The sequence below is a fragment of the Salmo salar genome, chromosome ssa02 (genome assembly GCF_905237065.1).
Source record: "Salmo salar chromosome ssa02, Ssal_v3.1, whole genome shotgun sequence".
Classification (NCBI taxonomy): Eukaryota; Metazoa; Chordata; class Actinopteri; order Salmoniformes; family Salmonidae; genus Salmo; species Salmo salar.
Genome location: NC_059443.1, coordinates 63904449 through 63919518, shown reverse-complemented (window position 1 = coordinate 63919518; position 15070 = coordinate 63904449). Strand labels below are relative to the sequence as shown.

Here is a 15070-nt window from a genome sequence, read left to right as displayed (position 1 = left end):
TAAGCGACTGTTTTGATAAGATATGAAAATATCTGAAGAGTTATATTCAGGAAATTGAAACTCTATAAACAACATGTTCCCGTGGTGCCCCAACTTCCTAGTTAATTCAAGTTACATGATTAGTTTAATCGTGTAATTAAATTACACATAGAGAATTAATTTGATATTATACAGTCTTCACATTTAATGATAGTCAATGACACGACACTGCTGATGCACAACCAAATTTCGAAATTGCACCTTATGCACCTATTATTCTAACTCTCAACAGTAAGTTGAGACCCCGACTGTATATAAATATACAGTACCAATCAAAGGTTTGGACACACCTACTCATTCAAGGGTTTTTCTTTATTTTTACTATTTTCTACATTGTAGAATTTTAGTGAAGACATCAAAACTATGAAATAACACATATGGAATCATGTAGTAATCAAAAAAGTGATTCTTCAAAGTAGCCAACATTTGCCTTGATGACAACTTTGCACACTCTTGGCATTCTCTCAACCAGCTTCATGAGGTAGTCACCTGGAATGCTGAAACTGGCTCTCATGAGGACCGCCACAGGAAAGAAAGACCTAGAGTTACCTCTGCTGCAAAGGATAAATTCATTAGAGTTAACTGCACCTCCGATTGCAGCCCAAATAAATGCTTCACTGAGTTCAAGTAACATACACATCTCAACATCAACTGTTCATTGGAGACTGTGTGAATCAGGCCTTCATGGTCGATTTGCTGCAAAGAAACCACCACTAAAGGACACCTTTAATTAGAAGAGACTTGCTTGGGCCAAGAAACATGAGCAATGGACATTAGACCGGTGGAAATCTGTCCTTTGGTCTGATGAGTCCAAATTTGAGATTTTTGGTTCCAACCGCCATGTATTCGTGAGATGCTGAGTAGGTGAATGGATGATCTACGCATCTGTGGTTCCCACCATGAAACATGGAGGAGGAGGTGTGATGGTGTGGGTGTGCTTTGCTGGTGACACTGTCAGTGATTTATTTAGAATTCAAGGCACACAACCAGCATGGATACCACAGCATTCTGCAGCGATACACCATCCCATTGGGTTTATGCTTAGTGAGACTATCATTTGTTTTTCAACAGGACAATGACCCAAAACACACCTCACAGGCTGTGTAAGGACTATTTGACCAAGAAGGAGGAGAGTGATGGAGTGCTGCATCAGATGACCTGGCCTCCACAATCACCCGACCTAAACCCAATTGAGATGGTTTGGGATGAGTTGGACCGCAGAGTGAAGGAAAAGCATCCTACAAGTGCTCAGTACATGTGTGAACTCCATCAAGACTGTTGGAAAAGCACTCCTCATGAAGCTGGTTGAGATAATGCCAAGAGTGTGCAAAGCTGTAATCAAGGCAAAGGGTGGCTACTTTGAAGAATATAAAATATTAAAGGTATTATGATTTGTTTAACACTTTTTTGGTTACTACATGATTCCATACGTGTTATTTCATAGTTTTGATGTCTTCACTACTATTCTACAATGTAGAAAATAGTCAAAATAAAGAAAAACTTTTGAATGTGTACTGTAGGTTTGTCCAAACTTTTGACGTGTACTGTAGATGTTTTTATTTTCTAACCCGTAAAACCTGATCAAAACCCCGTTCGGCGCCAGTGTAAAATTCATGAGGATCTACAATAGGGCGTTTGGCCAAGACCACCAAGTGGCCAAGCACAAGCTCCGTTGGAGGTTAACAAAGCTCTTTGTGGACTTTGATGCCACCTATAACATTGAAAACTTGAATCCCTTCAACGGCTGCATGGAGGTATATTTGAACCTCTACCCGGAGGTGAAGCCTTTGGAGGAGGAAGATCTTCAAGAGGTGGAGCCTCTGGGGAAGGACTCTCTGTAGGTGAAGGCTCTGGAGGTGGAGAAGGAGGTGGTGAAGAAGGTAGTGGAGAAGGTAGTTGATGTGGAGGAGGTCGAGAAGTAGGTGGAGAAGGAGGTGGACATGGAAAAGGATGTAGAGGAGGTTGAGAAGTAGGTGGAGAAAGAGGTGGAGGGAGAGAAGCAGGTGGAGAAGGATGTGGAGGAGGTTGAGAGGCAGGTGGAGGTGGAGGTGGAGGTTGAGAAGTAGGTGGAGAAAGAGGTGGAGGGGGAGAAGCAGGTGGAGAAGAATGTGGAGGTTGAGAGGCAGGTGGAGGTGGAGGTGGAGAAAGAGGTGGAGGTGGAGAAGCAGGTGGAGAAGGATGTGGAGGTTGAGAGGCAGGTGGAGGTGGAGGTTGAGAAAGAGGTGGAGGTGGAGAAGCAGGTGGAGAAGGATGTGGAGGAGGTTGAGAGGCAGGTGGAGGTGGAGGTTGAGAAGCAGGTGGTGAAGAAATAAAAACCACCTAGCTACAATTCTTAAAATATTGAATCCAAAAGAAAATGACATTTCTGAGGGATTATCATAATTTACTATGGATGTCTGGTGTGTTCATAATATATATGTGTTGTTTAGTTCTTTTTAACACTGATCTTTTCTTTCTGTCTGTCTGTCTGTCTGTCTGTCTGTCTGTCTGTCTGTCTGTCTGTCTGTCTGTCTGTCTGTCTGTCTGTCTGTCTGTCTGTCTGTCTGTCTGTCTGTCTGTCTGTCTGTCTGTCTGTCTGTCTGTCTGTCTGTCTGTCTGTCTGTCTGTCTGTCTGTCTGTCTGTCTGTCCACCCCAAGACCAAGAAGAAAACAAAGTGCATCAGGTTTTTCAGGTGAGTTTGGACATTTCGGACCAGCTCTTCCAACCTTCCCAAGGATGACTGAGCCCCACCTGAGCTGCCTGCATCTCACACACACACACACACACACACAGCAAAACATTAGATATACTTGCATAAAGCAATACTTGCAATGAAAAAAAAATGAATTGCTTGGAAAATATGAACATTGTGTCCTTGAGCTTTTTTACATTAATATAATCTGATTATTATTACAATTCATGTGTACCAATACGGTACATTGAACTTTATTACACCAGTGATTGCACCAATTCATGATAGTGATGATGCCATAATATAAACAGTATTTGTAAAAAGTGGCCATAGGGCATTCATAACAAACTGAAGTGTAGCTCCTTTCTAACACAAGGTTTTTCCCAAGTAACACTCTGTAGACATAAAGTGAAAGATTGTAAAAAAGAGTGACAGAGTCTTTATCTGTGAATGGAGCAGTCAGCAGGGACAGGCAGTAGTCAGCAGCACCATTATCTGTTGTCAAACAGGGGCCTCTCTTGGCCCCCATGCACACTGATAAACACAGCCTAGCACATAATCACCTACTAGACACACAGGTCTTCTCAGAACCACATGTCCCAGAGGCGTGTGTACTGCTCAATGTGTGTGTAGCAGTTTTAGTAGTGGGGGAGGGGAGTTTGAGTTGGATCATGAAGCTGAATGAAGAGGCGAATGCCAGTATGGTATTCCGCTTGCACTGTACGCCATAACATGTCAGAGAAACAACAATTCTAATACACTTGAAATGACATTTTCAGTTGTTTTGTGCAAAACATTCATTAGCTAGAATGACATCTATTTATTGTTCTTTTTCAATTCTCTTTCTCTTTGGAATTGTTTTGCTGGCTATAGATTTCTGCTCAGGATCCAAAAACAGGGAGTGGTAGCGAGGGGGGAGATAGCTTAACTGTTCATTCACTCTTTCTCCTGGTTAAGAGGAGAGGACTGGAGTAAGAAAAGGAGTAGGCGTAGAACACACACACACACACTTACGTCCCACCCCCCAACAGTCATCAGAAGATACATGAACAGAGAAGATTTGAAGTCACGTTCACAACTGAGAGAGAAAGATGGGGGGGGCGGTAGACGGGTAGAACGGAGAGACGACAACTGTAAAAAGAAAGTAGGTTACTTGGCATGTGGAATTGGATAAGAGACAGGTGTAACTGTTTTCAGGATGACTGGTTACTTATAATTTGCAATAGTCTAACCATTGTGAGATGGTCATGTAGAAGAAAATACAAACCTCACATTACTGTCACCACTGTAACCTGTGTAAAGTCGACGTCTAACTCGAACTGATCAGATGGCTGGGCCACAAGGTGCTGTGCTACCATCCTTCAGCTCCTTCTCAAACTTTGTTCACTCTAATGACAATATGAAGGTACGTATTCCACTTGTTACTTTTATTTGGTTTCTACATTTTGCTGAAACAATAAAAAGGGTTGTCACTTGTATTACTTTGTTTTAAGAGGGTGAGTCTTGGGGCTAGTGTCTAAATGCCATCAACTTTTCTTTGAACAACATGTTTTGACTCGCAACTCCCTGTGAGCACAGCCTCATCCCCAACAAAGCCAACACATTTAGGACTATACGTTGATTTTGATTTAAGATCTGTTCAAATATCAAATGGATTTTATTTAAAAAGTTATTACAAAACTATGATTTAATTATAAAATTGTTATTTTAATTTGTTAGTGGGTGTTGTTTGGTTATTTACAAATGTATGTGAAGTTAGTAAGAGAGGCTCGATATGAACTGATGTTTTTGTACTGTCACACAAGGTGTGGAAATTTGAGGATGGCGCTCTCAGTCTGGACTCTCAAACCAAGAGGACGTCACCTGGCAACACCAGTGACCAGCAGCCAGTTCTTCCTCACCTGGACGATGAAAGTGAACCCTCATGGGACATGGAGTTCTTGTTGTCAGACTGGAGCAGCCCATCACCTGAGCTGAACCCCTCTCTGGACTACAACACTCAGCGTCTTCCTCAGCCGGACCAAACTGGACTCTACCATGATGGAGGAGGGGTGTTGACGGACCAAATAAGTCCAGACAGGCTTCATATGGGCAGCAGTAGCCTGATGGTTGAGCTGCTCACCCCCTTAGAGACCATTGGTTCAGGCATACCAGAACTTCACAACCAACAGGTTTGGTCATCATCATCATTATCATCATTCCCCATTCAACCAAACGTGGACCAGTATGGTTTCAACCCCGGAAGTAACCAGGAGAGACATGGCAGAGATAGAGCCACTGCTGTCCTCACTAAGGCCAAATCATGGGACTTTGGAATGGGACACTACTACCCCAAACAACACACTTCCATGATGACGTTTCAAGATGGCAGATTCCTCCAAGCACCTGTCTCCATGACAACCTCTATGACCTCTGAATCTCGAACCCACCACTACAGCTTCCTCCAAAACTACCCCCACCACCTGGGTCTGTACCGCAACCAGAGAGACTACAACCTCCACGGCCACCACCACCAACAAGCCTCCTCCAACCACTTCCCCTACTCCCAGCACCAGCAGCCCCACCTAGTTATCACCTCCTCAGGGGTTCCCCCTGGAGGCTTGGAGGGGAAGAACGGCCGCAGGACTGTGGTGAAGAAGAGAGCTGCTACACACAGCTGTGAATACTCAGGTTGTAGTAAGACCTATACCAAGAGCTCCCACCTCAAGTCTCACCTCCGCACGCACACAGGTAAGAATACATAAATTAGAATACATTACACAGGTAAGAATACATAAATTAGAATACATTACACAGGTGAGATTAGAATACCTTGCACAGGTAAGAATACAGAGATTAGAATACATTACACAGGTAAGAATACAGAGATTAGAATACATTACACAGGTAAAAATACAGAGATTAGAATACATTACACAGGTGAGATTAGAATACATTGCACAGGTAAGAATACAGAGATTAGAATACATTACACAGGTAAGAATACATAAATTAGAATACATTACACAGGTAAGAATACATAAATTAGAATACATTACACAGGTAAGAATACATAAATTAGAATACATTACACAGGTGAGATTAGAATACCTTGCACAGGTAAGAATACAGAGATTAGAATACATTACACAGGTAAGAATACAGAGATTAGAATACATTACACAGGTAAAAATACAGAGATTAGAATACATTACACAGGTGAGATTAGAATACATTGCACAGGTAAGAATACGGAGATTAGAATACATTACACAGGTAAGAATACAGAGATTAGAATACATTACACAGATAAGAATACAGAGATTAGAATACATTACACAGGTAAAAATACAGAGATTAGAATACATTACACAGGTAAGAATACAGAGATTAGAACACATTACACAGGTAAGAATACAGAGATTAGAACACATTACACAGGTAAGAATACAGAGATTAGAATACATTACACAGGTGAGATTAGAACACATTACACAGGTAAGAATACAGAGATTACATTACACAGGTAATAATACAGATATTAGAATACATTACACAGGTAAGAATACAGAGATTAGAATACATTACACAGGTAAGAATACAGAGATTAGAATACATTACACAGATATTGAGGCATTAATGCATATTCTAGGGATTAGAATACATTACGGCTAATAGGCAGAACTGCATGATGGACAACTTCATACGGATGAATAATGATTCATCGCTTTTAGTAGTAATGGCTATTGAATAGAAAAAGTCTACACGATCCTTGGGACGTCCCAACTCTGACGTCAGCCCATTGAAGTTGTTAAAACAGTTAAGGAAAGGGTTAGGGTTAGGTAAGGGTTAAGGTTGGGTTAGGGTTAGGTTAAGGATAGGGGTTAGGGGTTAGTGTAGGGGTTAGGGTATGGACGTCCCAAGGATCTTTGATTGCATTAACCCTATTGAATAGGATACAACTTACACTATGAATTATCAACACATTGTATCAACAAATGCAGAGGGACTACAATTGCTACGGAGTGTTTAAAACAAGTCACTTATGAGCCAACTGATTTTGACACTGGTTGCTTTTGTGTGCTATTGATTCCATAGGGGAGAAACCATACCACTGTACGTGGGAGGGCTGTGGGTGGAAGTTTGCCCGTTCGGACGAGTTGACCCGTCACTATCGTAAACACACGGGTCAGAAACCCTACGCGTGTCTGCAGTGTCAGAGAGCCTTCTCCCGCTCAGACCACCTGGCCCTGCACATGAAGAGACACACATGATGAGAGGAGTGGAGGATGGGTATGACTGGGGCTGTGTGAGATCCTACACACTAATATGTGTGTACCTGTATATACACACTCTCCACTGTCATTCTGGTTCTCATTCTCTCTCTCTCTCTCTCTTATTGTCTACATCTCTCTTTCTCTCTCTCGCACACTAATCTAATCAACACACGCGGTGCACACGCAACTACTGGGCAGAGTAATGTTATCATGGATGAAGAGGAGACGTGACTACTCAAAGATATACAGTGGACACACACACGTTGTCCACACACTATAAACAGCTAAAGTAGCGAAGAGACTTACAGTTACACACTGACAACACTAAAAATAAACATTTACATTTGAGTCATTTAGGAGATGCTCTTATCCAGAGCAACTTCCAGTAAGAGTTAGGTGGGACAATCACATATCACAGGCATAGTAACTACTCTTCTCCTCAATAAAGTAGTTATCAGCAAAGTCAGAGCTAGAAAGGTGGGGGTGGAGTCAAAAGCAAGTGTTGGTTCAGGATTTTGGGATTTCTTTAATGTTTCTTGGAGGGGGGGGGGGGGGGCTCGAGGTGAGGAGGGGGATTATTTATAATTCTCTTTGAAGAGGTAGGGTTTCAGATGGTTTCTGAAGATGGGCAGGACTTTGATGTCCTAGCTTCAGGGGAAGATGGTTCCACCATTGGGGTGCCAGGACAGAGAAGAGCTTTGACTACTGAGCGGGAGCTGCCCTTCCGTAGGGGTGGGAGAGCCAAGAGACCAGAGGTGGCAGAACGGAGTGGTCGGGTTGGGGTGTAGGGTTTGAGCATAGCCTGAAGGTAGGGAGGGGCAGTTCCTCTTGCTGCTCTTGCAGTGGAGACGTCCAGTGGAATGTAGTCTGGAAACTAGGTTAGAACATTACCACCCAAAATGTACACAAAGTTCAAAGGTCAATACAGGCTGTGTCACTGGGGAGTGTCATTCTGGCTGAAACATTGTACAAGGAACTTCATACAAATATGGGTTGTTTCCAATATCCAACATTATATTTATGGATCTTAATATTTCCTGTAAATTATCTAAAGATGTTTTTTTTTTTTATTAAGGCTAAGATTTTTCTTGAATTAAGGTTCAAATGTGGTTAAGATATCAACTTTTCATTTGGTAAAAGTTACTAGCATCTTAATTTCATGGAGACAGATCACCTCAACTGAACAACATTGAAAATACACCAAGCAGAACAATTTTGTACAATTTCCAATTGAATAAATGTATTTATTTGCAAGGCTTTTCATATTAATATAATTCATAACGTCATACTTTTAATATCACTTTTCTCAAAAGTTTTATTTGTATAATTTGCTAATTTTAATACATTTATTTGACTCTGCATGATTGAGTTTGTTTCTAATTTGTAAGTTATCTGCAGTGTGAGTGAAGCGCAAATGTATAATTTAACCACTAGGTGTCTCTGTTCTACAGGGATATTATGAAGTGATATTTTTATTTTTATTTTTTTGTATTTTAACAGATACTCTTATCCAGAGCAACTTAGTTAATGCGTTCATCTTAAGGTAGGTAAGACAACCACATATCACAGTCATAGTAAGTCAAACTGTTCCACAATATCAGCAAAGTCAGTGATAGTAACAAAAGATAAGTGCAAGTGTTAGCGCAAGAACGTATACACTGAGTGGACAAAACATTAGGAACACCTACCTAATGTTGAGTTGCACCCGCGTTTGCCCTCAGAACAGCCTCAATTCGTCGGGGCATGCACTCTACAAGGTGTTGAAAACGTTTCACAGTGACGCTGGCCCAAGTTGACTCCGATGCTTCCCACAGTTGTGCTCAGTTAGCTGGATGCCCTTTGTGTGTTGAACCATTTTAACACACACACATAAAAAAAAATGTATTTTTTTTATTATTTAAGTATTTTTACGAGCCCTTAACCAACAATGCAGTTCAAGAAATAGAGTTAAGAAAATATTTACTAAATAAACTAAAGTAAAATTTTTTATAAAAGTAACACAATAAAATAACAGGCTAGTCATGGTAATTTGTACATGTAGGTAGGGGTAAAGTGATTATGCATAGATAATAAACAGCCAGTAGCAGCAGAGTAAAAACAAAAGGGGGGGGGGTCAATGTTAATAGTCCAGGTGGCCATTTGATCAATTGTTCAGCAGTCTTATGGCTTGGGGGTAGAAGCTGTTGAGGAGCCTTTTGGATCTAGACTTGGCGCTCCCGGTACCGCTTGCCGTAGGGTAGCAGAGAGAACAGTTCATGACTTTAGTGACTGGAGTCTTTGAACATTTTTGGCGCCTTCCTCTGACACTGTTTAGTAATAGGTCCTGGATGGCAGGAAGCTTGGCCCCGGTGATGTACTGGGCCGTACGCACTACCCTCTGTAGCGCCTTACGGTCTGATGCCGAGCAGTTGCCATACCAGGCGGTGATGCAACCGGTCAGGATGCTCTCGATGTTGCAGCTGTAGAACTTTTTGAGGATCTGGGGATCCATGCCAAATCTTTTCAGTCTCCTGAGGGGGAAAAGGTGTTGTCGTGCCCTCTTCACGACTGTCTTGGTGTGTTTGGACTGTTAGTTTCTAAATATCAGAGTAAGAACTCGACGGACACTATGAAAGCTTAAACCAAGTTTATTCACCCCAAAGGATCGAACACCTGGACAATGCATTTATGTTGCTAGTCAAAACCTTAGTTTTGACTAGTGTCTGTTCTTCCTCACGTCATCTGACCTGATCTCTGCCCCAAAGTGCTCACTGCTCCCCAACTCACGGCTGTCATGTTGACTCGTACCAGACTGTGTCTCTTTTCCTCCCATAGGCGCCCTGATGGCTAACAATAACATATCCTGACATAATGTCAATGTTATACATTACCCTCTCTCTGTCAGTGACATTAATAAGTATATTTCATATCCTCAGAACCCAACAGGACCATGATAGTTTGTTGGTGATGTGAACACCAAGGAACGTGAAACTCTCGACTCGCTCCACTACAGCCCCATCGATGTGAATGAGGGCGTGTTCGGCACTCCTTTTCCTGTAGTCCATGATCAGCTCCTTTGTCTTGCTCACATTGAGGGAGAGGTTGCACCACACTACCAGCTCTCTGACCTCCTCCCTATAGGCTGTCTCATTGTCGGTGATCAGGCCTACCACTGTTGTGTGGTCAGCAAACTTAATGATGGTGTTGGAGTCGTGCTTGGCCACGCAGTCGTGAGTGAACTGGGAGTACAGGAGGGGACTAAGCACGCACCCCTGAGGGGCCCCCGTGTTGAGGATCAGCGTGGCAGATATGCTGTTGCCTACCCTTACCACCTGAGGGCGTCCCGTCAGGAAGTCCAGGATCCAGTTGCAGAGGGAGGTGTTTAGTCCCAGGGTCCTTAGCTTAGTGATGAACTTTGTGGGCACTATGGTGTTGAACACTGAGCTGTAGTCAATGAACAGCATTCTCACATACAGTTGAAGTCAGAAGTTTACATACACCTTAGCCAAATACATTTAAACTCCGTTTTTCACAATTCCTGACATTTAATCCAAGTAAAAATTCCCTGTCTTAGGTCAGTTAGCATAACTAGTTTATTTTAAGAATGTGAAATGTCCGAATAATAGTAGAGAGAATTATTTATTTCAGCTTTTATTTCTTTCATCACATTCCCAGTGGGTAAGAAGTTTACATACACTCAATTAGTATTTGGTAGCATTGCCTTTAAATTGTTTAACTTGGGTCAAATGTTTCGGGTAGCCTTTCACAAGCTTCCCAAAATAAATTGGGTGAATTTTGGCACATTCCTCCTGACAGAGCTAGTGTAATTGAGTCAGGTTTGTAGGCCTCCTTGCTCGCACACGCTTTTCCAGTTCTTCCCACAAGTTTTCTATAGGATTGAGGTCAGGGCTTTGTGATGGCCACTCCAATACCTTGACTTTGTTGTCCTTAAGCCATTTTGCCATAACTTTGGAAGTATGCTTGGGGTCATTGTTCATTTGGAAGACCCATTTGCAACCAAGCTTTAACTTCCTGACTGATGTCTTGAGATGTTGCTTCAATAAATCCACATCATTTTCTTCCTCATGATGCCATCTATTTTGTGAAGTGCACCAGCCCCTCCTGCAGCAAAGCACCCCCACTACATGATGGTTTCCAGGATGATGGTGTTGATGTAAGCCATGACCAGGCTTTCAAAGCACTTCATGGCTATCGATATGAGTGCTACGGGCCGGTAGTCATTTTTTATTTTATTTTTTATTTAAATAGGCAAGTCAGTTAAGAACAAATTCTGATTTACAATGACGGCCTAGAAACCCTGACGACGCTGGGCCAATTGTGCACCGCCCTATGGGACAACCAATCACGGCCGGTGGTGATACAGCCTGGATTTAGGCAGGTTACTTTCACTTTCTTGGGCACAGGGACTATCGTGGTAAGCCTGAAACATATAGGTATTAAAGACTCGGTCAGGTAGAGGTTGAAAATGTCAGTGAAGGCACTTGCCAGTTGGTCTGCGCATGCTCTGAGTACATGTCCTGGTAATCCGTCTGGCCACGCAGCCTTGTGAATATTGACCTGTCTAAAGGTCTTGCTCACATCGGCTACGGAGAGCGGGATCACACAGTCGTCCGGAACAGCTGGTGCTCTCATGCATGCTTCAGTGTTGCTTGCATCCCTTTGTAGTCCGTAATAGTTTGCAAGCCCTACCACATCCAATGAGCGTCAGAGCCGGTATAGTAGGATTCAATCTTAGTCCTGTATTGACGCTTTGCCTGTTTGATTGTTTGTCTGAGGGCATAGCTGGATTTCTTATAAATGTCCAGAAACAGGAAACAGTTGAGTGTGAAAAACACAGCAGCGTTGCAGTTCTTAACACAAACCAGTGCGCCTGGCAGCTACTACCATACTCTGTTCAAAGGCACTTCAATCTTTTGTCTTGCCCATTCATCCTCTGAATGGCACACATACACAATCCATGTCTCAATTGTCTCATGGCTTAAAAACTATTCTTTGACCTGTCTTCTCCCCTTCATCTACACTGATTGAAGTGGATTTAACAAGTGACATCACTTGGTCGGTCTATGTCATGGAAAGAGCAGGTGTTCCTAATGTTTTGTACACTCAGTGTACATACCATGTACATATCAACCGGGACGGAGCCAGAGGGGTGTCCGGGGTGGCACTGGACATGCCTGACATCTGATTGACCACCCTGTGTGCCAGCCCAAAATGTCATTCGCTACTGGCAGTTTGATACTGATTAACATCTCATTTCACCTCTTGTTGAAAGAAGCATTTATTTTGACGTTTGGCGACACGTTTTTCAAGTCGAGGACGAGGAATAGAAAATATTAACATTGGTTGCGAGATACAGAAGAATAAGAATAAGAAGAACATACAGAAGAAGAAGAAGAGAGAATATTTCCACAGCTCCACGAGCTCTTTTCGCAATTGGCGAAAGCATCATATTTGAAGTAAGTTTTAAGGTTTAGCATCGGGTTTAGGTTTCCTGAACAACTTTTACGAAAGTTGAGTCGGTGTGTAAGTTAATGTTAGACCTTTGGCTTCATTAACAGACAGATAATCAGATAAGAGATATCGGTTTCCAATTTAGCCTAACATTATGTTTACATCTGCGCTAGTAATACAAGCTTATACAGTGCAGTGTTGTAAGTTACAGTATACGAATGTTTAGCTAATGTGGGGTAACTAGTAAGTTAACATTCAGCAATTTGAAATCCATTAACTCAGATTTTCGTACTTTAACTCAAAACGAGCAATTGTTATTATCAATCTGTTAACATTACTCAAAAGATGACCACAATTTGCAGATAGCCTGTTTGCTATCGTAAAGGTGTAAGAAATGATAGCTAGTTCAGTTACTGCAGAGTAGGGCTAGCCATGATCTAACTAGTAACTTAGGCTTGTAGTTGAATTTAACTAACAGTTATGATAATGGAGATTTGTAATTAAGATTGAGATTGGACTAAAATGTGAGTAATTGGATGCTTAGATGTAACCATAGACTGTCTTATTTTTGCATAGAGTCAATTAAACATGAAAAGAGATATTAGACTTCTGTTCCAAAAGGACCCAATGGTAGGCCAGGCCTATACTTTAAACTACACATTTTAGTTAGCAGCTGTTAGAATCTAATCTTGTGGCTCCCTTAATTATACATTTCCATAGAGATATGACACATTATTTAACGTGTATTTCAGACATTTCAAGATCCAGAGAAGAGGGCCCTGTACAGCCGTGTTTGAAAACATTTCCCAGAACTCAGCATGGCACTAGGAAAAGGGCTTTCAACAGCTCCTGGTATAAGGACAATTCAAGGCTTGAATATTCTGTAATATTCTGACTTATTGTTTCGCATGTAGGCATTTTTCTCTGCCCAATACACCTGAATCTGCCTTCACATCACAGTCAGGTTTTTGTAACTGGAAAAAGGTGCCGTTTAAAGATTCTGGGTTGAAGCTCCATTCAAAGGCAGAGCATCATATCAATGCTATGTATGCTTGGAATCAGCATAAAAGGGCTATTGACAACAACTCATCAATGTTAGATGTCATAAATGAGGACCAGAAAAAGAAAGTGGAGGAAAACTGTACTTACATTAAAACAATTGCAGATGTGCTTCTCATTAACTGCCACTCAAAATATAGCGCAGAGAGGTCATCGAGAGTCTAATGACTCTCACAACAAGGGTGATTTTTTTGACAATCTTAGAAGAAATAGCAAAGCATAGAGAAAAGAGAAAAGGATGAAGAGAAAAGGATGAATGCATGTGGCAATGGTAAGTACACAAGCCAGAAGGAAGTTCTTGAGGGCTGAGCTGAGATGGTACAAAGTGAAATAATAAGAGAAGTAAAAGAAAGTGAAGTTTTTAGTGTAATTGCAGATGAAACCAAAGAGTTAAAGAAAAAATAACAAAAGTCTTTAGTTGTGAGGTACTAAAACCTTTTTACACTTTCTGTCAGCTGAAAGCTTAGATGCAGCAGGTCTCACAGAAATGATAATAGATTGCCTTGAAAGACATGGTCTGGACTACAGAAATAATCTTGTGGGGCAAGACTATGACGGTGCATCCGTCATGAGCGGAAAGCATTCTGGTCTGTCTGCACGGATTAAAAACAGTGCAAGATTTGCATTTTATGTGCACTGTAATGCACATTGTTTGAATTTGGTTCTTGTTGTCATGACGTTGCCCTCTCTCTGGGTACAGAGAGCACAGTTGAACCCCCTCCCTCTGCACCAGGCCTTTTCTATGCACCATCCCCCGACCTCTATACTTCTGACACAAGGCTGTGTGAAGGCGGTCGTAAAATTCCAAAGGAGAATGTCCTGCCCCATGGCCCCAGTATAAAGAGACAGAGTGTTTTCATGGAGAGAACAAAGGATTCTTCCACCTCACAGAATTGGAGAACCGAACGACATTTATGTTCTGGAGAGGTATAAAAGATCAGGTGAAGAATCCAGCTACGAACTGGTCTGCTTGGTACAATTTTGTGAGGCTCATTAGAGACAATATGGCCATATTACCATACTAAGGTTTATATACTAGCCTCAGCGGTGAGACTTACATCTAATGGTTGTATACAATTATTTAATAAGATTAAAGCTATTTGGAATATGTTGAGAGGCTATGTACTGATGTTAATGTGATAGAATTGTATTTCTGTTCAAAGCTTAACTCAGTCATCGGCACGCCCCCAGGGACACAGACAGGACAAGGCGTCATGTGACAGTTTTCTACGTTCAGTATATAAGCCCACCCAGGGTTACTTTCTTGAGACCAGCTTACCTCAGAAGAGAGAGCCAAGGTTTGACCATGCATTCCTCTACTGAAGTTTAACCATACCACATGGTTAAACTTTTAGACTATCGATACCGACAGAATAATAACAAGTCTTTGATATTAATTAATAGTCTGCAGCTAGAAATTTGATATCATTGAACGCGAAGACCGACGAAACATCCATTCTATAACGACATTAATGAATGTCGCTTTGAAAGATCCATTCTAACCGAGAGAGAGAGAGAACGTGGACAAAAACTCTCCAACAGGACAAAAACTCTCCAACAAGGATCCCGGCGACACACTGAGCGTAAATATAT

At 41.8% G+C, this 15070-nt stretch overlaps 1 protein-coding gene across 1 annotated transcript; it reads left to right on the top strand.

Annotated features, from left to right (window-relative positions):
- The first annotated feature begins 3750 nt into the window (after window positions 1-3750).
- Window positions 3751-8326, top strand: LOC106589620 (Kruppel-like factor 1). The gene is made up of 3 exons (XM_014179823.2): window positions 3751-4116; window positions 4517-5441; window positions 6789-8326. The coding sequence occupies exons 1-3, from the start codon at window positions 4039-4041 to the stop codon at window positions 6962-6964; spliced, it is 1179 nt and encodes a 392-aa protein (XP_014035298.1). The 5' UTR covers window positions 3751-4038; the 3' UTR covers window positions 6965-8326.
- The last annotated feature ends 6744 nt before the right edge of the window (window positions 8327-15070 follow it).

Coding starts and splice junctions, on each gene's coding strand:
- LOC106589620 (XM_014179823.2), top strand. CDS start 4,039: ATGGCTGGGCCACAAGGTGCTGTGCTACCATCCTTCAGCTCCTTCTCA. Junction 4,117..4,516: donor ACTCTAATGACAATATGAAG/GTACGTATTCCA, acceptor CTGTCACACAAG/GTGTGGAAATTTGAGGATGG. Junction 5,442..6,788: donor TCACCTCCGCACGCACACAG/GTAAGAATACAT, acceptor TTGATTCCATAG/GGGAGAAACCATACCACTGT.